General features: G+C 42.4%; 4 protein-coding genes across 4 annotated transcripts; all 4 read left to right on the plus strand.

Annotated features, from left to right (window-relative positions):
* Positions 1 to 2,969: 2,969 nt before the first annotated feature.
* On the plus strand, positions 2,970 to 5,964 carry LOC308145013 (homeobox protein Hox-A10a-like; the record flags this gene model as incomplete). The annotated part of the gene is made up of 2 exons (XM_080516334.1): positions 2,970 to 3,831; positions 4,920 to 5,964. 2 exons carry the CDS (start codon positions 2,970 to 2,972, stop codon positions 5,192 to 5,194), a joined length of 1,137 nt encoding a protein of 378 aa, XP_080372460.1. The 3' UTR covers positions 5,195 to 5,964.
* An 864-nt stretch (positions 5,965 to 6,828) lies between these two features.
* On the plus strand, positions 6,829 to 11,606 carry hoxa9a (homeobox A9a). Its single transcript, XM_080516415.1, has 2 exons — positions 6,829 to 10,171; positions 10,540 to 11,606. The coding sequence occupies exons 1-2, from the start codon at positions 9,619 to 9,621 to the stop codon at positions 10,779 to 10,781; spliced, it is 795 nt and encodes a 264-aa protein (XP_080372541.1). The 5' UTR covers positions 6,829 to 9,618; the 3' UTR covers positions 10,782 to 11,606.
* A 3,213-nt stretch (positions 11,607 to 14,819) lies between these two features.
* Positions 14,820 to 16,195, plus strand: LOC308144405 (homeobox protein Hox-A7-like; the record flags this gene model as incomplete). Its single annotated transcript, XM_080515516.1, has 2 exons — positions 14,820 to 14,985; positions 15,867 to 16,195. The coding sequence occupies 2 exons, from the start codon at positions 14,820 to 14,822 to the stop codon at positions 16,193 to 16,195; spliced, it is 495 nt and encodes a 164-aa protein (XP_080371642.1).
* Positions 16,196 to 21,293: 5,098 nt separating this feature from the next.
* On the plus strand, positions 21,294 to 23,043 carry hoxa5a (homeobox A5a; the record flags this gene model as incomplete). The annotated part of the gene is made up of 2 exons (XM_080516207.1): positions 21,294 to 21,894; positions 22,535 to 23,043. The coding sequence occupies 2 exons, from the start codon at positions 21,294 to 21,296 to the stop codon at positions 22,783 to 22,785; spliced, it is 852 nt and encodes a 283-aa protein (XP_080372333.1). The 3' UTR covers positions 22,786 to 23,043.
* Positions 23,044 to 23,908: the final 865 nt, after the last annotated feature.

Consider the following 23,908-nt stretch of genomic DNA (forward strand, 5'->3'; position numbering starts at 1 on the left):
GAGCTACAGCTTTTTAATGGGTCAAGTATAGCATAGCATGCTTGTACCTGGAGAGATCTGCAGGCCCTTCCAGTTTCACCGACAAATGTTTCGGATTTGTGAAAATTCCTGCTTTATGTATAGGTAATACGCGACACAGTTGGCATCCTAACGACAGTAAGCGGTGGATGGAAAACAAATGATTTCATTTCTCAAATTGCTCGTATGCTAAAGCAGCTCATCTTATGTTCCCGAAAGCTCGGGGTCTGCTGAGTCCTCTTTTGTCTTCCTCCTCTTCAAAGAATCCACTGAAAACATTGACGAGCGTTAAAAAAAAAAGACACACACACGCACACTCACACACATAGACACACACAAAACTAATGAATCCCAGTTCGTGCCAAAGCTGTAATTCAAAAGGTCGATTTCAGTGTGATAGAGCAGCGATCGCGTCTCGCTTTCCTTCCTGTCCCACTCACACAGATACACTCTGAGGCTATTCTGTGTCAGTCGAAGTGAAGCGAGTGGCTATTCTGGACCTTAATGCGTGTAGACCGAGTCTTTTTCTCCTTTGTCTCTCGTGAAAAATAAACGCTTCCGCTGGATGTAATAAAACGCCGCATTATTGTTCATAACTGCACTCGGGACGAACATGATACGACTCAAACGGCCTCTTCGGCCACGATTATATGGGCCTGATCAAAGCCAGTGGTCAGAGTAAACTGTTTTCAGGATATAATAGCCGGGCAGCTGTGAAAATGAAGATTTAATAGCTACAATTAATAACTGTAACACAAAGATATCGATAGGCCCTCGTGCCGGTACAACATCGCGAAGTGCGCGAAGCAAAACAATTTAATCCTGCTCACACATAATTAATTGATGTATTTTGTTTCCTTACAGGCTCAAATGTCTCACAAGAAACAGGCCACAGTGGGGGAAAGTGCACGAGCTTAGTTTATCTGTATATATCATGAATTATTTTATGTTTGGGTTACACGCAACTAAACGGGCAAATGCCCGGCGCACGGCCTCTGCTTTTTAATACTAATATACTATGGACGCTTTCTACAAAATGTAATTACGTATTTTACTCTTGTAATAGGCTATTGTTTTATATCCATGCGCACATAAATAATCTTCAGGCAACCTAAGTAGTTTAAAATATGCACGTTATGACCAGCAGCGATTGACAAATGTCCACCTTCGACGCGGTAAAAGTCTAAGCCAGTGTGCATAAATGAGCTGTCAGTGGCCGAGTTTGAAAACCTAAATGGGCTCAATTTATGAATTTCTCCCAGATTTCCCATTTTCAGTACAAGAGGCTGCAAACAAACCCGGGGGGCTCGCGCCCACCTGGGTCTGGTAATGGCAAAGCTGGCTAAGATTAACTTCAACCTGGAGAGAGAGAGCAATAGAGTGCACATGGCCAAGGACACGACGAGATGGAAGGAGAGTTTTATTGTGGCCCTTATTGCCCCAAATTGGACCGACAGGATGACTTGTATGCGGAAGCTTTATGTCTGCTTTACTGTGGGACTGTTGCTTCAAAACACTGTGATCAATAGTTTGACAGATTAACAAATTAAAATTAGTAGTTGGAGCCAAGTTTGGATTTTGTATTGTTCATAAAACAGTCTGACAAACACCATTGTACAGCTTCATTTAGTTTACTTACGTGCAGGTATTCGAATATACTCAAGTCTGGTATTAAATTGTAGTATAAAGATACAAATATATATTTTTTTAAACCTCCTAATGTACTGTTCATGTCCACAATATTTTTTTTAGAGTTTATGTTTTAAGGTGGAGCGTTAAATGCGCGTTCGTTTGTTCACTATATAATTAAGAGAAAGATTACAACAGGTTCCAAGTCTTAGTTTTTAAGGTGTTTCGGCATGCGCTATGAGACAGGGTTCGAAATCTAATGTTTGAACATGTCAGCCCTTTCACATTTACATCCTTTTTGTAATTTTTATTTATTTTTTCATACCTGAGGTTTAATTTGTGACGGGAAATATCCGTTCCTATGTTTACGCACGGGCATAAGTTTGCTAAATTCAGCAGAATCGTCATATATAAATATAAGTTCAAACTCTAAGCTTATAACACGATTATATTTGATACAATATAGTAATTTAGAACAAGGTAGTTTAACTCATTTTTGCATAAACTTGACATTAGCCTTTTTGGACGCTCCTGCGTAAAAAAAAGATGTGGGGTAAAAAATACCGTGTTTGATATTACTCACTCTGTCTGTAGCAATCGTTATTCTAAACACATTTTCTTTCAGACTCATACTGTCGTAGAGCTAAAAGACACACTTTATATATAAATATCGGCTTTTTGCCCAGTCATTTTGCCAAAGGCGAATTCTTGTTTCTTTACAGGTTTTATTACCTCTATCTTCCCTGGCTTTGTTTTTTGTGTGTGCGTGTTTTTTTGTGTGTGTCTTTGTTCATGGGTTTCAGCAGCACTACACTTCCAAACTTCACTTGAGCCTCATCTTCTGAATATACTTTACTGTTTTAGGGTATTTGTGAGGGAACATGAACTACACTGCTATGCATTTTAGGAGGTTTGGGTCTAATAAATCCAACGCTTCTTCCTGTGTTGAGATTTGTGGTAACATATGAGTTGCATAGGGACGGGAAGTGTTTGGTGATACAGTGACGTTTCGGGTTCTTCTTTAAAGAATGTAATTACCAAATGCAATCTTCAAAATATGATAATGTATTAAAAAACTTCGGGTGGCGTTGAACCTCGCCCCTTTTTATACTAGGTGGTGCATTAAGGCGAGGTGAGGAACACACTGATTGCTTCGCTGTCTTCTGTGTCTGCCTCAGCTCCATGATGAATACTGTCCCGAGTTCTACGTAGCCTGGAAGTGGGAGGGACTGCCCATCTTGCTGCATTTCCATTGGCTGTACAGTCCGCTCGGCGAAGAGGGGGGGTGCCTCTAATCATATCCAGCATGTTTTGCACAAGAAATGTCAGCCAGAAAGGGCTATCTTCTCCCTTCGCCAAAATACACCACAATAATGTCATGTTCCGACAGCCCGTCAGGAAATGCGTTTTTAGTGGATTCTCTGATCAGTGGCCGCAACGAGAGTGGCGGAGGTCACTACACTGGGAGCGCTGTATGCGTGCCTCACAGCACCGTCACAGAAGTGCCTTATGGACTACACAACTATGGATACTTCCCAGGTATGGGTAAGCGGAGCGACATGGGTCCCCAAAACATGGTGTCCGCCTCTGGCGCGTACATGTCCAGCATGGAAATGTGGATGGACGCGCAAAGGTCGTGCCGAATGGACCAAGAACACCCGGTAGGTCCCCAAGTCTCGCCCTGTTCCTTCCCGCAAAATATTAAAGAAGAGAGCACCTACTGCCTGTACGAGCAGCCGAAGTGCCCCAAAGCCTCTACCGCCGAAGATCTCACATATTCAAGGTTAACTACAGCCGGCCTGGGGTCGAGTTCTTGTACAGTTACGGATGGCGGCGGCGGGGGCTCAGTGCCTGTGCCGGGCTACTTCCGCTTGTCTCAGACGCACGCACATTCTCATAAACTTTACAACACCAACGGCCCCCAGTCGAACCCTTCCCATTCTCATTTTGGCCTACACCCCACTGCTCCTGCTCGCTTCCACACGCCACAAATCTCGACTTCTGGTCCAGCCACGGCACAGGAGGGGAGGAACACCGAGGAGCCCGTGTCCTCGGGAAACGCAGACCGGCAGCCTCACGTTGCATCGGGGACCGAGGAAACACGCGACTCTTCGGATGGAGAAGCCTCTTCAGCCGACGAAGCAGAGGAGAACGAGAAAGAGAGACCAACAAAGGGCAATAAAGGTAGTCACCTTCCATCTTAGGCGTGGTGCAGCACTTTTATTTTGCATACGTGCAGGTAAAGTGACTGTACTGTGATGGCACCTGCCAAGTTTCATTTTACTGGTTCGGTTGCAGTGACAAGTGAAGAAACAGGTCTGTAGACAATTCATTAGTATATTCCTGTCGGATGCAATATTGCAAGGGAAACTGGCTATGAAATGTGAATTTGTGCATGGGCATGCATGGGCAGGCATGAATTTATAATACGTAAAACCCCTTATACTATAATAAATACAGATTTCTTGAGGTGGATCTGAATTTTCTGTGTTTACCAAGCCAAATTTTTTTTTATACAACTGTGATAGTTCAATAAAAAAACATAATGAGATAGGCTTTTAAATGTGATGGCTTTATCCAATGTTCTTTTGACCGCTGCGTTAATGGCGTAGAGGCCAGCATGTATTAGTGGAGGCCTGTATATTTTCCGTGAAACGGTGTTAATTATTACCCATTTTAAGAATTCAAATTGTTTTTTCATCCCTCCATCTTTTTTATCTGAAATATTTTTAAAGTTGTATTATTGTCTACAAGCCTTATGACTCGAAGACACCATAATTTATACACACAGCGCGCGCACACACACACACGTACGCACACAACACACGAGCGTAAACAATAGAACGTTCATTCATTTTATTTTAGAAGTTGGTTTGTTTATGGAATACTACACTGTCTCCATAGACAACTATTTTAATTGTGTGTCTCCACCCAGCAACTCCTCCCTTGAAAACATGTTTGTGATATTGCGACAGTATCACTGATCATGTCACTGACTTTCTCTTTGCTTTAAAGGTAGTCCACGTGAGTTGTGATTGTTGATAAATAGCAATATTTCAGTTAACCTGATTCACTGTACCAAGTATTTTGATATATTCCTATACATTGCGTAAATATTAAGTGGGAGAATTGACATCAAGGCGAATGTTGCTGTTTATATGCTTATTGTAAACGTGAACTGTCGTAGATGTTGTCTCTCTCTTTTTCTATCTCTCTCTCTCATATAGTACAATTCCTCATACAGCCCATCTATCTATCTTTTTCTTCTTCAGGAGACACAAAGGGCGAAAACACGGTCAACTGGCTCACAGCAAAGAGCGGCCGAAAGAAACGTTGTCCGTACACCAAGCACCAGACACTTGAGCTGGAGAAGGAGTTCCTATTCAACATGTACCTGACCCGTGAGCGCCGCCTAGAGATCAGTAAAAGTGTCCACCTCACGGACAGGCAGGTTAAAATCTGGTTCCAGAACCGCAGGATGAAACTGAAGAAAATGACGCGTGAAAACCGGATCCGGGAGCTCACCTCCAACTACGGATTTTCGTGATGAAAGAGGTGATTACACTGAATCAGAAAAAAAAAGGTGAAATCTGACATCCACCCTTCTCCACCCACCCACCCACCCCTCCTCCTCCTCCTCCTCCTCCTCACCACTGTCCACGTAATGACTTGTTTCACTATGGGGTGCATCTTCCTCTAATTTCCAGACACGCTTAATGCTCATGCGTCGTCCTCCGTGAGCCACTGAGAAAAGACAAGAATTGGATGTGTTTTGATTCGATTTGATTGTTTTGTTTTCTCTGTGTTTTTTGTACCGTTGATCTGTTAATGTCACCTCTGTAGTGTGGTTGGATAGTGTCGTCAGTGCAGTTAATAGCAGTGCAGTTGACACACACACACACACACACACACACACACACACACACACACACACACACACACACACACACACACACACACACACACACACACACACACACACACACACACTTGTGCCATGCAGGTGGCTTAAACGTCTATTTTTGCCCCGTCGCTGAAAATCAGCATTTTTAATCAAAATTTTTGAAAACTTTAGAATTTATTACATTTTAATTGGAATTGCATGGTTGTCTTATTTTTCTTATTTCCTTTTTTTCTTTTTTGCAAAATTAAGCCCAAATACAATGCCTTTCTGTCACAAAGGGGAAGATAGTTTACCCTTTGACTATTAAATGTAGTTTCCCATGATAAAGGTTGAATCTGTGTATGAAATAAATGTATAAATTGAATCTTTATTCACGTTGATGACGTTTAATCGCAAACAGTGTGCAAAGTGAAGGAGGAACGTTTTTATTGTATATTTCCATGTACAGATGACATTGTGTTTTTTGTGTAATGCCTAATAAATTATCAGCTCGCACTGTGGAGTAGCTGCTTGTATTTTGTACTGTGGCTTGTGTTTTTTAGCCCAACAGCACACAAAATGAGCAAACTGCTTAAACTAAAAAGCCAAAAAGTCCCAAATAATTTGGGATTCCTAATGAGGGGATTGACTTTCTCTTCTGTGTTGGAGCTGAAATGGAAATGTTTCACAGTGCTAATGTACAGGCCGTCGGAAATAATTAAGATATTAGGCTATAAGCCGCCTTAGCTTCATGCACCAGCCGGCTATTGTAGAGTTTTATGACTGGCTGGTATATGAGCTTTCTCCCTCTCCTCTAAGAGCAGCTTCAGTCGTGAGAGAGCCTTTCGGACGGAGAGGAGGCCCGGCTCTCAGCTACAAATCTCTACTGTACAGAGATTCTGTGGACAAAACAATGATTTCTGCTTTAGTCTGGACATACTGGGAATAACATTTCGAGGCTCGGGTAAGTCTACTCATTACTGTGTATGTGTCCTTTATGGCGCCTTGTTCCAGCGATCCCGCCATAGTGTGTACAATTCAGTTGCACTTTTTGCCAAAACGCACTTTTTCTTTTTTTAAATTGTAACACACGACGACGGAAGCGACGACCATGGTGCATTAGGAATCGACTGATAGTGTTTCGCTTGAGGCCCGGATCGACTGTCGAGTGGTTTAGGTAGTTTCATGTTGTTGGGGTGTATTTCTAACTCTGCAACACGAAACTGTCTTAATTGCCCCAGTTACATGCACCGGAGCCAGACGGAGCGGCGAATCGTTGACGCGCAGACGATCAGATGTGTTTAAAATTGTGTAGAGGTGTGTTGAAAGCACACCACAAAGCCTTCCTGGTTACTAATCGGGGAGGGGTGGCTGCCTGGTGTGTATAATCTGAACCTGTCTCCTGTGGGGTTTTATCCTTTCCTGTCCCCGACTTGTACCTTGTTGATAAAATGACTCCGACGGAGCACGTGTGCGGAATATCAACGTGATCAAAGCCGGGCTGCAGTATGCGTCGTGGACTTGGGATTAAGGGTAAAGCCGTGAGTGTTTTCCGTGAGTAGTAGTGACGCAGACACGCCAGACAAGGCCTCGGTTACGACCACTGCAGTGGAGGGGAAGGGGAAGGTGAATGGGGCAACAGCGACCTCCGTGGGCAATGAGACCGGATGCTTCCGCTGCGCAATAGTGGCTCAGACAAAAGGAGGGGAAGGGCTTTATGGCGATATTTAGATCCGCCAGACAGGCTGTTATCTGCAGAGGCAAAAGAAGTGAATAGCCCCTGCGGTAAACTGGGTGAAAAAAACACCCTGATTTAGGTTTACAGCCTGGGAGCCATTGGCATCGTGGCGTCTTTTCCTGCTCTGAAGGTGTTTGTCTATTCTAACTTTTAGTGCACAAATAGGCGCACAGCCGTTTCTTTCCCCCCTCGGCTTGTTTGATGTCTGTTGACCAAATAATGTGCAAATACCAGTGAAGTGAAAGCGAGCAACTCGAACGCACATTATGGACATCTTGTGCTTCTTCCCTCGCCCCCCCTCTCTCTCTCTCCTCTCTCTCTTTCTCTCTTTTATAATACAGCAGTATAAGGAGAATCTGTGCTTATTAGATTGCCTGTGGCCTTGTGGGGGTGTTGGCCAGGCTCCCCGTTTATTTGCTGGTAATAAATAAAACCCGCAGTGTAATGTGCGTAAACTCAAGGTTGCTGCTTTAAAATCTGCAAAGCAGAGTTTAGATTTAGTACATAATAGAGGTTAACTTTACATCAGGATTAGATTTATAATAGGCTTTCTCTAATATATGGAATTACACAACAGCTACAATATAGAGTCGGTTACATTCTATTTTTTGTGATAATTATTTTGTCCAAGGTCTAATTTTTAATTTAAGATATTACAAACTGATTGTTTTCTCACAGTAATGTGTAATTAACGCTATATAATATACGCAGGCCGCTTCCAATGTATTTGCGTGCGTTTTAAAAAACGCACGCAAAATCTATTTAACATATATTTGTATAATTGGCCGGCAGACAGGTTGTATTTTAAACGTGCTGCTGTGTCCTGGTGTTCACCACTCCCCACACCATTTAATTTTAAAAGGGGGAAACCACAAACACCACATTAAGCTTATTTTTAGCTCCATTTAAGAGTAACGTTACACCGAAGTTGGGCTGCTCGCAGGCATCACGGTTAATTTGTTAATGGCCCCGATGATTACCAACATATAGGCCTATATACAAGTGATAACGGCGGTGCACATAGTGAGCGGGCGCAAGCTGGGTAACAACAACCCGCCCTCCTAATGCTCTTACTTACAAAATGGAAAATAAACATTCAACCACCTCTGTTTGATTTAATTAATCAGATATGAATATATATATATATATATTTATATATATATATAATGGTTATTATAGTATTATTGGTTATTTTGACTGCAGGTTTAAAAGCGTTATTGTTCAAATATAGCATATAATACTGTTAATAAATAGTCTGTAAATCAACTAAACAATACTCTTAAATGAAGTACCGTGCGTTTTGTTTTCCTCATGGAAATTTGCCTGAAATTTAGATAGAAAATCCTTTCACTTTTTCACTGATTGTTATTGATTATTCTTTTTCCAAAAATGTTTCACTTTCATGGGTTGTTTAATAGAAACAGTATATGTTCCTGCATTGCTTTCTTTATGAACGTGTTTATGTTGTGGATTAGTGACCTCAAAGGTGCACCGTTACATGAAATAGCCCGATTCACGTAAAAAAAAATGTGTTTATGGGACAAAATTACCGCTTATGAGGCTTTTCCACATGTTAAACTGAAAATGAATTCTTTATAAGAAAATTAAACTCGAGGTGCGTTTGGAAGTTTGAGGAATCTGTTTGTCAAAAAATTTTGATTTATTTAATTTAAAGGTTCTAAAAAGATCAATTAAACGGACAGTGCACAATGTCTGCTGCAGCCGAAATAGACTAAAATGAAAAGGTAAGTATACTTGTAATTTATGAGCTCGGTCTTGATCCTTGAGAAGCAAGCTTTCTGTAACACGTTGCTGTTTAAAATGTGTTTTGGTGAGCAGCAATAGCAGGGTGCTTACGTGTCCTATAAAGTATCTCGTAAAATAAGGCTTCAAAACACATATTGCATCGTTTCAGATAACGGAGACGCGGGTTGTATCTGCAGCAAGCCTCTACAAAACTATACAAAGTTCAGATTTCTTTTCGTCTAACATATGTCATATCTTAAAGATAGAAAATCTTTTCCATGTTTTGATGATTTTTGAAACTCGGGGTTGTTATAGCTGAGCGGGTGAGTATTTAATGACCGCAGGGATTGATTTATCCTTTATTGTTCAGCCATATGATCACGTGTGTCTGCTGCCCAATGGCATGGCAGCCTGTCTCCCCATTACTTTCCCACTGTAGTTCTCTGTGGGGCCAAGTTGCTACTTGATTTCTCCACATTGTTATTTTGTGAGGCTGGGTTTACTGCGTGTGTGTGTGTGCGTGTGGTGTGTGTGTGCGCGCGTTTTTGCTTTTGCATGTATCTGTTGTATGACTGCGTACATGTGAAAGTATAATTTTCCTGCCATGTCGACATCCGGAACACTGACTAGTTACTACGTCGATTCTCTCATTCTGCCCGAGAGCGAGGAGCTCTCTGTGCCGAGATACCCCACCGGTCCTGGGCTCCCCGGCGCCAGACAGCCCGCATCCATCAGCGACCACAGCGAACTCGGGACTTGCACCTTCCCGTCCAAACCTCCTGTTTTCGGTCCGACATGGAGCCACGTCCCCGCTCAGTTCCCCGGCACCGTCTCGTCTATGTATCATCACCACTACGGGCATCCCCAAGGCCCAGTGGGCGCAGATACAGATGGCCGCTATCAGTCCTGGCTCCTGGAGCCCATGTCCGGGTCTCTCCCCATGACCGGATTACCGACGACCCACCACTACGGAATCAAACCGGAGGGGCTGGGAGCGCGAGGTGACGGCGCGCTGCCCGGATCCCACACGGCGCTGCTACTCTCTGATTACGCCAACGGCTCCGTGGCTACAGCATCACCGGTGGAGAAGGACGATCTGTCGGTCCAAGCGGGGGACGTGAGCGCAGAGGTGGAGGACAAACCGGGCCTGGATCCAAGTAAGTCGCTGCTGCGTTTCTGTGTGTTTAAACTATTTATACCACATAAAGCTGCGAGGATTGGGGTGCGTGATGGGGGTGCGCGTCCTAACAGATGCCATTCTGGACGTGCCATTGCCTTATGGGGGGCTGTTAATGGCCCTGCTCAAGTTGCTGTATTAAATAACGTTTTGCTGCTTTTAAAGAAGGTGACGCACACACACATTCACACAAAAACAACTTTCATTTGGATGAAGCTGCATTTACATATGTGGCCACAGTCGTCTGATATGAATAGGGAGATTTGTTTTGTTTTGGACTAAGCCAAATTTGTGATCACTCTGCCAGAACCGGGACCTCACACCAGTGTCGCACCCCACTCTTTTCAGATAACCCAGTGTCCAACTGGCTCCATGCAAGTGCCACGAGAAAAAAGCGCTGTCCGTACACCAAGCACCAGATCCTGGAGCTGGAGAAAGAATTCCTCTTTAACACCTACCTGACCAGGGACCGTAGGTACGAGGTGGCGAGGCTGCTAAACCTCACCGAGAGACAGGTTAAAATCTGGTTCCAGAACCGCAGGATGAAGATGAAGAAGTTTAATAAAGAAGGCGCACCGAAAGACGAATGACTGAGCCGTGTAGATAAGCAGTATTAAGGCTGATAGCGAGCTTTGTGTTTGGAAGCTCTTAACTCTGCTGGACCTTGTTTTTCCAATTACATTGTCTTATTGTTCTATATAACAGCTATAGGATTATTTGTCTTGTTAAAAAAAAAAGCATGTTGGGCTTTAGTTTGATGCGACTACCTTTATATTGCACAATTTTAACGGTGCCCACGCGGATTTTTTTTTATTTTGTTCTTTAATTTGTTGTATTATTTTATTTTATTTTATTTTTTTATGTCAACTTGAATTAATACCTCGTTAAAGTGTATTAGTTGGCCTGGTCCCAGTGCTCGTTTGTGTATGGATGTTTCTAGCTGTGAGTGTTCTGGTTTGTAGCTATATTTGTTGTCTATTTCAGAGTCACTTAAGCGTATAGTTTGTGAAATGCATTAATTTGACATGTTCTTTCTCCCTTACTGCTCGCACCACGACTGATGACCATGAGTTTGAATCTTAGGAAAAATAAATAAATAAACTGACTGGTCGCATTTGAAGCAAGTGCGTAAAACCCAGAAACCTCTGGAAAACTATTACGAAATTTAAAATGTTATAGAAGCTATATAACATGACATGATTGACTACCTATGTCTTTCAACTACCTACATTAACCTATGTTTTTTTTTTTTTTCTCAATAGCGGATTCTAATAGATTTGCTTGCATACTGAACTATGTCTGACTGAATTTCAGGGAGTAACATTTTCAAAAGGATGTGATGTTTGTTAGTGAGAGGAAATTAAAAACACTGTAGGCTAACTCATTGAATACCTCGCGGTCTGCTGACCGTCTGACTTTTGGTTCACAAATGTAATTTGTACATTATTTATTAAATAAAACAAATTATATCTGCGAATATTTCTACTTGACTTTGGCTTTAAAACGTCTGTTTTCGTGAAATCTCACAAAAATGCAATTGTTTGACTTGGTTTGAAAGACGACACAGACACACACACACACACACACACACACACACACACACACACACACACACACACACACACACACACACACACACACACACACACACACACACACACACACACACACACACACACAATATTGATAGAGATATTGAAAACAGTCGTTATGATTGGAAACTTAAGCATGATATGAAATATAATATTTCATTATTAGTAATTCATTTTGGATACACACACACACACACACACACACACACACACACACACACACACACACACACACACACACACACACACACACACACACACACACACACACACACACACACCTATAGGTGGATATCTGTGTGTGTCTGGATTGGGGACAGCGTTGCGTCTTGGCAGAGGATGTTGTTAGCTGTATACTGCAATAAAAGACAATTACCGCCATAACCTTTTATGGGGTGCAAAGCGCTGCGAGGCGAGAGGACAAAACAAAAAAAAAGACATCGAAGGACTTCGACAGCTGAAGCCCAAAATAATGCAGCCGACGTGTTTCTGTTCAGCTCAGCTATGACCAGGCCAGTCCGACGCTAAAGCTCCTCCATATGTCCTATTTATATAATTACAATTAGTTATATACATGATTCTCATGAATGCATTTTTAAAAAGAAGAAATAAATAAACCAATGCAAGCAAATTCGGGATTGATTCAAAGCATGGCGAAGCTTTAGGCAGCTGATTTTGCATAATATTTGTATTTAGGTTAAAATCTGACTGTGAACCTGCTTCAAGTCTTTGCATATTGGAGAAAATATTTGCCACAGAAATGCTAGCAGCAGCAAAAACCATATGTGAGCGACCTGCAGAGGTACAAAGTCCTTCTGTCACACAGGACATGGTAATGTAGCTCTTGTTTAGAGCTGTGCACCAACGAATTGCACTTAGTCGGACTTTAGTCTATCTGGAGTGCTGTTATGACGCGTTGGGGACCGCAGATGGACACAAACTTCAAAGACTCGACCAGAGACAGTGCAATAAAACGCCTGGTCTGCTATACTGTCTGGCATTCCAGTTTTAATGGCTTTATGACCGTCCAGACACAATTAGGCCGTTTCCAGAATGGCACCCATTTGTTTTTTCTTCTCTTTCTGCGTGACTGGGAGCTGGACAAAAGGCCGAGCGGAAATGATCAGCTTTATTGGATTCTCCCCGACGGGGACGCGCAGGACTCACGGTCGTTTGCAGCGATCTTTTGTTTCTACCTGGGAACCTTCCGCCCTCTGCTCCTTTGCAAGGCCTGTCCTAAAGGGAAAAAGAGCAATAAAGTCAGCAGCTAGTTTGAAACGCAGTGGTGAGCCTTGAGCAGACACCAACACACATCTGGGCAAGTGCGTAATGGCAAACAAAGGTTTGCTCAAAAATCACAACCGAAGCGGTGAAACGTTACCTCTGTGTGTAATCTGTCTTGTTTTGTTTAGTTTAGTTTTTTGTCGTTGTTTTTCCCCCCTTCTCATCCTTGAACACGCTCACAGTTTGAAGGAAACGCCTGGTCAGTGTTGTCTCTCCACCCTGCAATCTTAACAAGTCACCAGAGGGTGGCGACACTGTTCCACACCACCGTTTAGCTACATTTAACACTCCAGCCTAATGAACCTGCACTAGGGAACAAACTGTAGTAACATTTTAAGAGGCAAGGAAAATCATTTCACACCTTTTAACAGTCTCGGTGCAGAACCAGCTTGTTCAGGCTGCAGCTCTCTGGATGAAACAGTCAGACACTGTTGTGAATGAGTTTCCGCTATATCCGCATGTACTGGCACTATTCCTTTGTCAGACGCTTTTTGAAGCAATATTCAAGCTTATACTGAATTAACTAAACTGATTTAAAGTGGGATTATATTGAATATTATGAAAAGCCTGCAAAAAATAAATAACTCAATGCCTAAGTTGTATATTTATCAGTGCCATGTCCATGTCTTTTTTTTTTTTTTCTTATTTTTTTTTACAACTTGCATCTTATTCTAAATATAAGCATGACACAAACATTACATTGATTTGGTGTTGATAATTATGTAATTTGAATATGGATCACGAGAACCAGATATGAATAAGTATAGATAAAAATATAGAGGGATAGTTAATTTGTGCAATGTATAGGGGTGAGACGTTCGATAGAATAGAATAGAATAGAATAGAATAGAATAGAATAGAATAGAATAGAATAGAGGTTTTTTTACAGGGGGTTATTTGATTTCTCTTTTGTCATGAATGTTTTATGTAATGCGTCTCATGCATAATTTATTACCAACTTCCAGACATTATTATTATTATTATTATTATTATTATTATTATTATTATTATTATTGTTGTTGTTGTTATTATTATGCAACAAAGAAAACCAACAAACATGAAACCCCTGCTGGAAGGACGTTTAATAACACTTATTACTTTTCTATTTCGAAAATAAAGTATTTCCATTCTATGTCACTCTAAATCGATGAGTTAACTTGAAATGATGTAGTTTATTATAAGCACAAGTAATAATTATTTTAACATTATTTTAATGTACGTAACACATAAGACGGAAATCTAAACGGAGGATTGTGTCAATTTCCTCCAGATGACCAAGACGATGTGACTTTCTACTGCGTGAGTGTGTCTATGTGTGTACGTGTTGATGTGTGTGAAGCGTTAATCCCACTCTGCTGTCCTGTGCCATAATGAAATCCATGTCTGCTTGCTGATTGGATGAGAGCCACCGGGCCGGAGTCACATGGTTTAGTTCTTTGGTCCAGAGCAGAAATGGGGTTTGGTGTAAATCTAGGGTGTATTGCTGTCATATATCACACTACCTCGTAAAAACGACACTGAGGATTCTGGGCCAACAAATCAGAGAGAAAAAATATGAGTTCTTATTATGTGGATGGTCTTCTTAGCAAATCTACTGCGGCCAGTTCCCTCTTCTCAAACGTAGCGCGAGCTTCTTGCAGTATTGGACCCAATGGAGACAGCCAGGGCTCGACTCAGACTGCTGCGGCCATCGCGTTTGCGCCGTCCCTCCCTGGAGTTTATAGCAGTACCGCGGTGTACCAGAGCCATCCAATGTATGCGTCGGGCTTTGGCCGGGGGCAAGACGCACTCACGCTGCAGTGCAGCCCGTTTGACCGGAGCCGCCTGTTCAGCGACAGCTGCTGTCACCCCGGGCCGGGACCCCTCACCTCTCCCCCGGACAAACACTACCGGATGTACCCCTGGATGCGAGCCTCAGGTATGTCCTATTTCAAAGTCCCCCCTCCCCCCCCCCCAGGTCAACGCTTTTACAAAACATTGTGATACTTACACTGCAAGTTAGTGGTTCAATTAATTTCTTGAAGTCATTGGTGTTGCATGGAAAGAATCGTAAAACTTTTATTGCGCAACTAATGAGTTCTGCAGCCATAAATTCATTCGGCCAGCGCTTCTGTGTGCTCAGTGCGCAGAGACCTTGCCGCTGGGGGTTTTCTCTGCACTACTATTACTCTTACAGCCGCTTCTCCCCTTTGTGGCTGTAAAAAAAAAAAAAAAAAAAAAAAATGGCCTGTTGTGTAAATCAGTTCTCTTGCACTCTGCAGTTCCTTTCTAATTGGGTCTGCACTGCAGAGGCGCTGGGATTTTTTTCTTTTTCTTTTTGAAACTTGGATCAATATGCACCAGTATTGCCGGCTAAATAAAGAAGTCAGGTGGATTTAGCACCCAATGAAACGTTGGAATTTTGTTATATTTTTGAAGAAGAAGGTGCATGGGCTATAATCGAATTACTTATGGCTCTTTCGGTGTGCAGAGCTGGCTTTTAATTGGAACTGCATGCAGAGTATCACAGGAGGCACAAGCTAAACACCCCAGCAGGACCACTATAAATTGATGCACAGAAAACTTGTGCCGATGAAAAGTGTTTTTTTTTTTTTTCCTGTGTGTGGGAAGCGTGTAATGTAAAAAAAAAAAAAAAAAGAACCACAATTAACTGGCAATTACCAATGAATTAATGACACTCTAGTTGTTTTCTGCAGCACGTTTTATTACCAGTACTCGTTTTAATTATTGGTTTACAAACATGCATAGGGACAAATACGTGTATTCTTTATTTAAGATGTGCATAATTCCCCCCTCCAGGAGATCCAAACAGAAGAAGGGGCAGGCAGACCTATTCCCGGTATCAGACCCTGGAGCTGGAGAAGGAGTTCCACTTCAACCGGTACCTGACCCGCAGGCGGAGGATCGAGATCGCCCATACCCTCTGCCTCTCAGAGAGACAGATCAAAATCTGGTTCCAGAACCGCAGGATGAAGTGGAAGAAGGACCACAAAGACGAGCCAGTGTCTGACCCCACGGAGGACCGTCAGAGTGATGTTCAGCCGGTAACCGGAGCCACGGAGCGTGCAGGGGATGAAGATGAAGACCACCGGGGATTCGAGGTGGATCCCAAAACGACTGCAAAGTAACAAGAAGAAATGGGACTGAGAATTAAAAAGAAATAAACACAGGGGCTGTGGATGTAACGGACGCTTCTTCTCAATCACTTTGCTTCCAAGCGGCAAAAAAGTAGATTAAATGCACTCAAGAATATAAACTACCTAATGAAATGTATTTGATATTTAGCAATAACATATAATATAACCAGATTGTACTACTGAGTCAACATTCCTTTAACGAAAAAAACTACCTAATACTTAGCCTTTTATTGATCAAACACTGAAATAAGAATTTTGCATCAGTTTAAGTGTTTGTTTTTAAAAAGTTTGATTTCCTTCCAAATTCATTTTACGCACAGACGTGCCTTATTTTAATTAAGTCATAAGAGTAGCGTGTCAGAGGAATTTGGTTATTTTGTGCTTAAAATCTAAATTTCTTGTCAACCTTTTGCATAGTGACATGGATATAGGCGTAAAGGCTTGGATTGACCGAGGATTTGTGTGTGTGTGTGTGTGTGTGCGCGCAAATGAGTGTAGTTTAGTTTTGGGCGATCTACCTCAGATTCCTAGAAAACCTACTTGCCTGTTATATCGTAAACAGGAATACATAATGTAAATATTTTGAAGTATTGGCTGTGCGCCGGAAATCACTGATACATTTCTGGCTGAAATTTTCATAAACGCTTGTGAATAGCAGGAGGCGAAATAAATGCATGCAGTTATTCAGACATTTTTTTTTAATCATCCGATTGCCTCTTTTTATTGATGAACGAATGAATAAGAAGCATCCTTCACATTCTAATTATTTAGTATAATTTCAGTTTCAGTTTCCTCCTTTTTATTGTGAAATGTTTAAATAATGTTTCGCCTCTGGGAATGGCTTTTAATCTGTAATTGCACATACAACCATTTAATAAAATAGCCCTTGCCTGTCTGTTTCCATTCTCTATTTCACTGCTTATATATTATATAATATCATTGCAGAGGTGATAGCTCACTGTCAGTCACCGGTGGAGCCAAAGTGCCACTCAGTGTGACCAATATTAAGTTGCATGTAATGACACACGTTACAGTCCATTATGAGGGTTAGGTAAACACTGAGGTTGGGGAATGTGAGCTATGAGGATGCGAGACGGGACAGGCTGCAGATGAAGGGGGGAATTACTGTTGAACTCTGCTTTCCCTCCTCACTCGGTAAGATGGCGCCCGACAGTGACCTGCCCCCCCCCCCCCCCCCCCCCCCCCTCCCCCTCCTCCAGCTCTCTCTCACCCATTCTCCTCATCTCTCCCTCCAGCGCTGGGCCATAAATCCGTTGTTGTTTATGAAAATTTACAACATAGCAATGCAACTTTACGACGCGGGGCGGCCTCCCATTGGCTCGCAGCTCGTCACGTGGCGGGGAGCCGTGAACATGAACTTTTTATATATAATTTCCAATTGCAGAATAGAGCAGCCTTTTCATTTAACCGTCTCCAGCTGCCACGCGGCTGTTTCCACCAGCGACCAGCTACATTTCGAAGTCCCTCGTATCCCTCTGTTTCTCTTTGGAGGTTTTTTTTTTCTTTTCTTTTTTGTATGTCTTGGTAAAGAGGCTGAAGCTGAACGGGAATATGGCGGGATCAAGGCGCCGTGGCGGGGGGCGCCCGGTGCGTCGTGGAATTAATGTCAAGGGGAGCCCTGGTGCGACACTGACCCCCATCGGAGCCTCCCTTTCAGCTCGGAGACCCAGCTGGAGACGTGACTCCGTCACAGCCTGCCTGCACCTGTCCACTCCCTCCCCTCTGTTTACATGCAGAAGCCTTCACAAGGTAAGACACCTGAACCATATTAATGCATTGCATGGGTTTGCACGTTTAGAAAAGCAAGCGGGTAAACTGTTTTGTTTTATTCTAAATTCAAATGTTCTTTAGTTTCCGTTTCAAATACTCAGAGATGTAAGGAAGTCGTCTGATGTTACAGTTTTTGGGCTTCATGTGTGAGATGCTGCAGGGTCATGCGCTCAACAATAACTGATGTTTGGTCAAGATGCATATATCCTTTGATGATCTGCTCTTTTGTATGCAATACGTATTTTGTGTGTTGTTAGATTTAAATGCAAACGTTCTGTTTTGCACAATTCGTTGAGCGTATGTGGTGGAATATTTGCTCTTTGACGCCCTCCCGTGGAGGGACAGGGGGTATTGTGGCTGCAGCTCTGTTTTACTGCAAATTGGAAGTCAGGCAGGTCGAATTCTGAGTGTTCATGCATTTTGCTTTAAAAGTTGCCGATTGCGTGTCTATGCGAGTTGGACTCAAAATATTGCAATTTGAAGCGATACACGGAGAGACCATCAGTGCTCAAAGCAGGAATAACAGAATTCTGAATGACCTTTATTTGACATACATACACACATACACTTAAATAATGTATATAAAAACGATTTGTTTGAAAATACAATTTTTTGCTTTGTGTTTGGCACATTGACGTTTATGGTGTTGTTGAAAAGTGGCACTGGTGTGTGGTTTGGTGAAATTTTTTTTTTTTAATGTTTGCAATACACCAACAAGGGAAGAAAGAAAAAGACATCCGAAAATCAAGCTAAATGCATGAATTAGCGGGTTTATTTTTTTTGTCATATTCTACAACTCTCAATATTTATTTTAAAAACCCTTAATTTATTCGTTTGCGAAGACGTTTTTTCCCCCTTAACTAATCATTCAAGTGTGAGGAGATTGTATTTGTTTGACGTCTGACGAGTGCAAGTGTGTGAAGGTGCCTGCAGAGTGCACTGCCCTCCTTGTTTCCTACACCAGAGACTCACCATACAACCCCCCACCCCCCACCCCCCACCCCACACACACACACACACACACACACACACACACACACACACACACACACACACACACACACACACACGCACACACGCACACACGCACACACACACACACACACACACACACACACACACACACAAACTCCTCTGTCTTTTAGTCCTTACTTAGTTCCTGGGTGTGTCCTTGGCTGAGCTTGAAAAAATAATTTTCGTGGGAACTTGGTCGCCATTGGCCAACTATAAATCAGCTGCTCGGGCTTGACTTGTTTCGCCAACATAAAGTCGGTGTTAAGGCCGCCAGTCCATGCGCATGCAGGAGCCCGGTATTCACCCTGCCTCGCACCGTGCCTTCTGGGGCTCTGCTACCACAAAGGACACACATATCTGGGACAGAATAAATAATCCATCTCAATGTTCTTGTCAGTAACACAGGAATGGGCTTGTGCTGGGTAAATTGGCGGCTCTGGGGAAAGGGCATGTGGAGGAAACCAGAGGACAAGTTAATGCCTTATTCCAGAGCCGAAGGTGCCATAAAAATTCCAGGAGAGGGGAACCAAACGGAGCGCGCCGGACGCTGCGCCGAGCCTTTTATTGAGGCGGCATGCCTGTGTCAGACCCTGTGCTATGTGGTGCTCTTTTGTTTTTTTGTCCACTTCTGACCGCTCTCGTGATATAATTTGGACACTTTGTGATACTTGTCTCTCAAGTTTTATGCAGCAGAATCAAGGTTTTTACTACTACTGTTCAGCGAGACTTTGAATTATGAAATTAACTCATTTCAAGTTTTACATGGAGTGATGCGTTATTATCATTATTCATGCCAAATAATTCACTATTTTGTGGTCGCGGGTTCGAATCTTGAAGGAAGAACGGATCTCACCGGGCTTAAAAACGAGTCATCACGAAGTTGTTATTCATAAAGTTACTCGGATTTGACAAGGCGATTCTTCCGAGAGAAGCAGTCGAATAGAATATCATCTTTTTTACATGTGGAAAACCACTGAACCTCTACATTTCTGACGTCTACGAGACCGAATAGCAAATAAAGATTTTTTTCTCCGTTTCCACATTTGTAAAAAAGCTATTTGAAGCATTAAAAACGTTGCTTAAAAACACCATATCATTTCTTTTTCTAGTCTTTTGTATTTCTGTGTATTCAAAATTGACACCATAAAGCTTTGAACTGGAAGATTTCTACAAAAAAGAAAAAGTAAAAAGGGCAAGAAAGAAATGAAATGTTGTGATCGATGTTATGTTGATATACAAAATAAAATCCTGGGTCTGCATCTTATAATACTGACTGTTTTACGGTGAATTTGACGAAGGACTCGGCTTTAAATAACACTGAAATAACGGGTTGCGTACCACAGGCTCGTAATAATAATAATCTAAATGTCTGTGGTTTGGCATCGTTAAATTTGTACTTTCTTATAAACAATATTTGTGTGTTCATATAAAGCCTATACATGCAGTTATTAATTTTCAATGTTGAATAAACGACAGGCCTCGTATGGCTGTCTATGTCGTATTATTCGATCATGTTCAGTTTTATGTCTTGCAACAAACATTTATTTATTAGTATTTTTTTCCCCATGAGGAGTCGTTCAGTTATTTCACGATTATAAGGGAGAAAAAAAAAACATGTTTAAACGCGCAGCCATGCCTTGAATGGGCTTTGATTCCATTAAGTGCAGAGTATTCACACCCATCGCCTATCATAACGTGCATAACAGATTCTGATCGAATTATTTCTGTACACTATCATCGCGGAGATTGCACTCCCAGCATGTCACTTGTTGTATTGTTTAGGAGCCCGTTGTTTTTTTTGCCGCAATGGTCGTTAACCTCTGAATGACCCCGTGCGGAGCCCACGCCTCGGAAAGCGCCGCAGACACGCAGTGCAACAGTTGAACCAGAGGATGGCGCACCACGACAATCCAAAACACCCGAACCGCGCCTGAGAGTTTGCCCCAGCTCCGAACGCATGGAGGCGCGCACCCTCCCCATCCCACCCAGTATTTCCTGCGTGCACGAGTTTACCTCTGGAGGTCACCAAGCAGGATTTACGACTGGTCAACAAAAGCACGTGATTCCTTGCCGTACCCCATATTTGGGTGCCTACGTAAGAGAGAATCAAGTCCATGTCCCACTCATTTCCATAATTCATCATAAATTGTGCAAGGGTGCTATAGGACGCGCTAAACCATAAGAGCCACAAATCAAGAACACAGGTTTATACTGTTTACTGCTAAAAATAACTAAAAAAACACAAACAATACCGACAACCTGCTAACGGTGGAACTGTCAACAAATGAGCTCCTATTTTGTGAACTCATTCTGCGGTCGCTATCCCAATGGCGCGGACTTCCAGTTACATAATTATGGAGACCATAGTACTGCAAACGAGCAATACAGGGACTCCACAGCCATGCACTCGAGCAGGTACGGGTATGGCTACAACGGAATGGACTTAACTGTCGGGCGGACCGGTGACGGACACTTTGTGGGCAGCGAGCGGACGCAGGGCTACTCCCCGAGTCACTCAGCGGCGACGACAGCGTCCGTGGAGCCTGTCAGGTACAACCAATCCACCGGCAACACCGGGAACTCGTCTCTATCGCCTCCACCTGACCCGCTCCCCTGCTCCGCGGTCGCCAGTAGCTCGTCTCCGGTCACCGAGACGCAATCCCAGCACAGAGCCGTGAAAAACTCCATACCGACCCCCTGCTCGACCCCGTGTGCGAGTTCGAACGGAGGAGGCACGCTGCTGCTCAGTCGGGACTGTGTGTCCAAAGCTTCCCCCCTGGAGGAAGAGAAGCCTGCGGGAAGCGCACCGACAACTCCTCAAAATGTCACCGACTCCAGTCAGCCGCAGATATATCCGTGGATGAGGAAACTACATATAAATCACGGTAATCTGCCCTGCTTAATGATATTCTTTCGATTCTGTGTGTTGTGTCGAAATTCAGTGTTTGTTTACTGCAAAAATGTAAAAAATACCGTCTCGTATTGTTTCCCGGCATTTTCATGCCTACGTGCAAAGTTGTGTAGAAATTGCCACTGCGTTAGTTTGTAGTTATTTTCATATCAGAAAAATATACTTTGCAAAAGGACATGTGGCTCCACATACGCCTCTCACCTGTTCGCAGTGTACCCCAGGTACGGAGTAATATTACAAACACGAGTAAATGTACTTTTAATATATTTGATTGTTCTCGGATAAATGTCTTTTTGCTTAGCTATTGTGATCCTCTTTGATGCAAGTAAGGCTATGATTGTTAATATTTCACTGCAATATTTCTTTTCTACGAAATACATTTGAAAATACATTAATCAAACTTAGTTACCTATATTTTCTTATTCACTCAGGAGTATTTGGTGCCACGTGTGTCTCGTAATTTCACTTTCACGTTTTCTTTTCGCTTTGTGCAAAAATATTTGAATTGTGACCAATATATGAATAAATAGAAATGTAATTGGAAAAAGTTAGCACAGTTATTTTAAAAACGAGCTGCATCTGATATGTATCTTCAACTCTTGTTTGTGCATAAGATTTAGCTGGTCCGGAGGGGAAGAGAGCCAGAACTGCATACACCCGGTATCAGACCCTGGAGCTGGAGAAGGAGTTCCACTTCAACCGGTACCTGACCCGCAGGCGGAGGATCGAGATCGCCCATGCCCTCTGCCTCTCAGAGAGACAGATCAAAATCTGGTTTCAGAATCGCAGGATGAAGTGGAAGAAGGACAACAAGCTAAAAAGCATGAGCATGGCGGCTGCAGGCGGGGGAGTCTACAGGCCCTGATATTCCCAACTCGACCACCTGATAACGAGCTCCACAAAAATAAAAAAAATAAAAGATTGTCATATCAACTTCTGTTCCTATTCCAGAAAGCTCAGAGACTTGTAAACGGGCTGGACAAAAGGTGCGCCCCACCTCAGCTTTCTGTATGTCCAGCAGTCCAATTATATTCCCTAATATTATGTTCTTTTTACTCCCTTTGTGGTTATGCTTATGTGCGTAAAATGCATTATGTACAGTTGTCTAGATTTAGAAGTAAAAAAAAAAAAAACACATTGAAATAAATGTTTGTTTAAATTATTTCTTGTTCAGACGGAAAAAAATAAAAATGTCAAAGCTTGAAATGCTACATGCCGCAAATAAATCCAGTAAAAAAACAAAAAACAAATCTGTGTGATGCACTCAACAACAACAGCTTAATAAATAAGATGGTTGAGGATGAGTTAATTTGTGTTTAGCCTCCGTTTTTCTATGTATGTACTGTATATGTATGTATTTATTTGTTTGGTGTATTGTCAGATAACTTGCTTCCAAAAGGTAGAGCCAGCAGAGTACGTATACGCCTTTGTGTGGTTATTGTATGCGTCGTGAACACGTGTATGGACAAAGGTGCCGACTCACCCTTGTATGTACAGTGGCTGTGCCTGATATCTTTGTTTTTGCAGGAGTCGCTGTTTGCGTTGTTCACCATGGGCGCAACATCTTAGTAAAAAAAAAGTGCTATGTCTGTTTTCTCTTTAGCTATTTTTATGTGGAGGGTCCCACAGTAAATGCCATTGCCTATGTGTATAGCTCCATCGTGATAAGCTTTTTGTAAATGTTTTTCAAAGACTGGAAGTCAAGATATACTATAATAATAATAATAATAATAATGATGATGATGATGATGATGATCATGATGAAGCTGATGGCCGTTATAATAAACTTTCTACTGGAACGGCAACCTGCCAGTGAGTTTTTGTACTTGTGTTCAAGACTTTTATGTCTTTGTGCCACACCAGAAATGAGTCACAATTTCCTCTTTGGTCACAAATCCTGAAATCACTTGTATGTGTTGTGCAAAAAGAAAAAAAGAAAAAAAAACTGGCACACTTCACTCAAGTTAAACGTCATTGAATTCAACAGG

This window comes from Blennius ocellaris, assembly GCF_963422515.1.
Source record: "Blennius ocellaris genome assembly, chromosome: 20".
NCBI classification, from domain to species: domain Eukaryota; kingdom Metazoa; phylum Chordata; class Actinopteri; order Blenniiformes; family Blenniidae; genus Blennius; species Blennius ocellaris.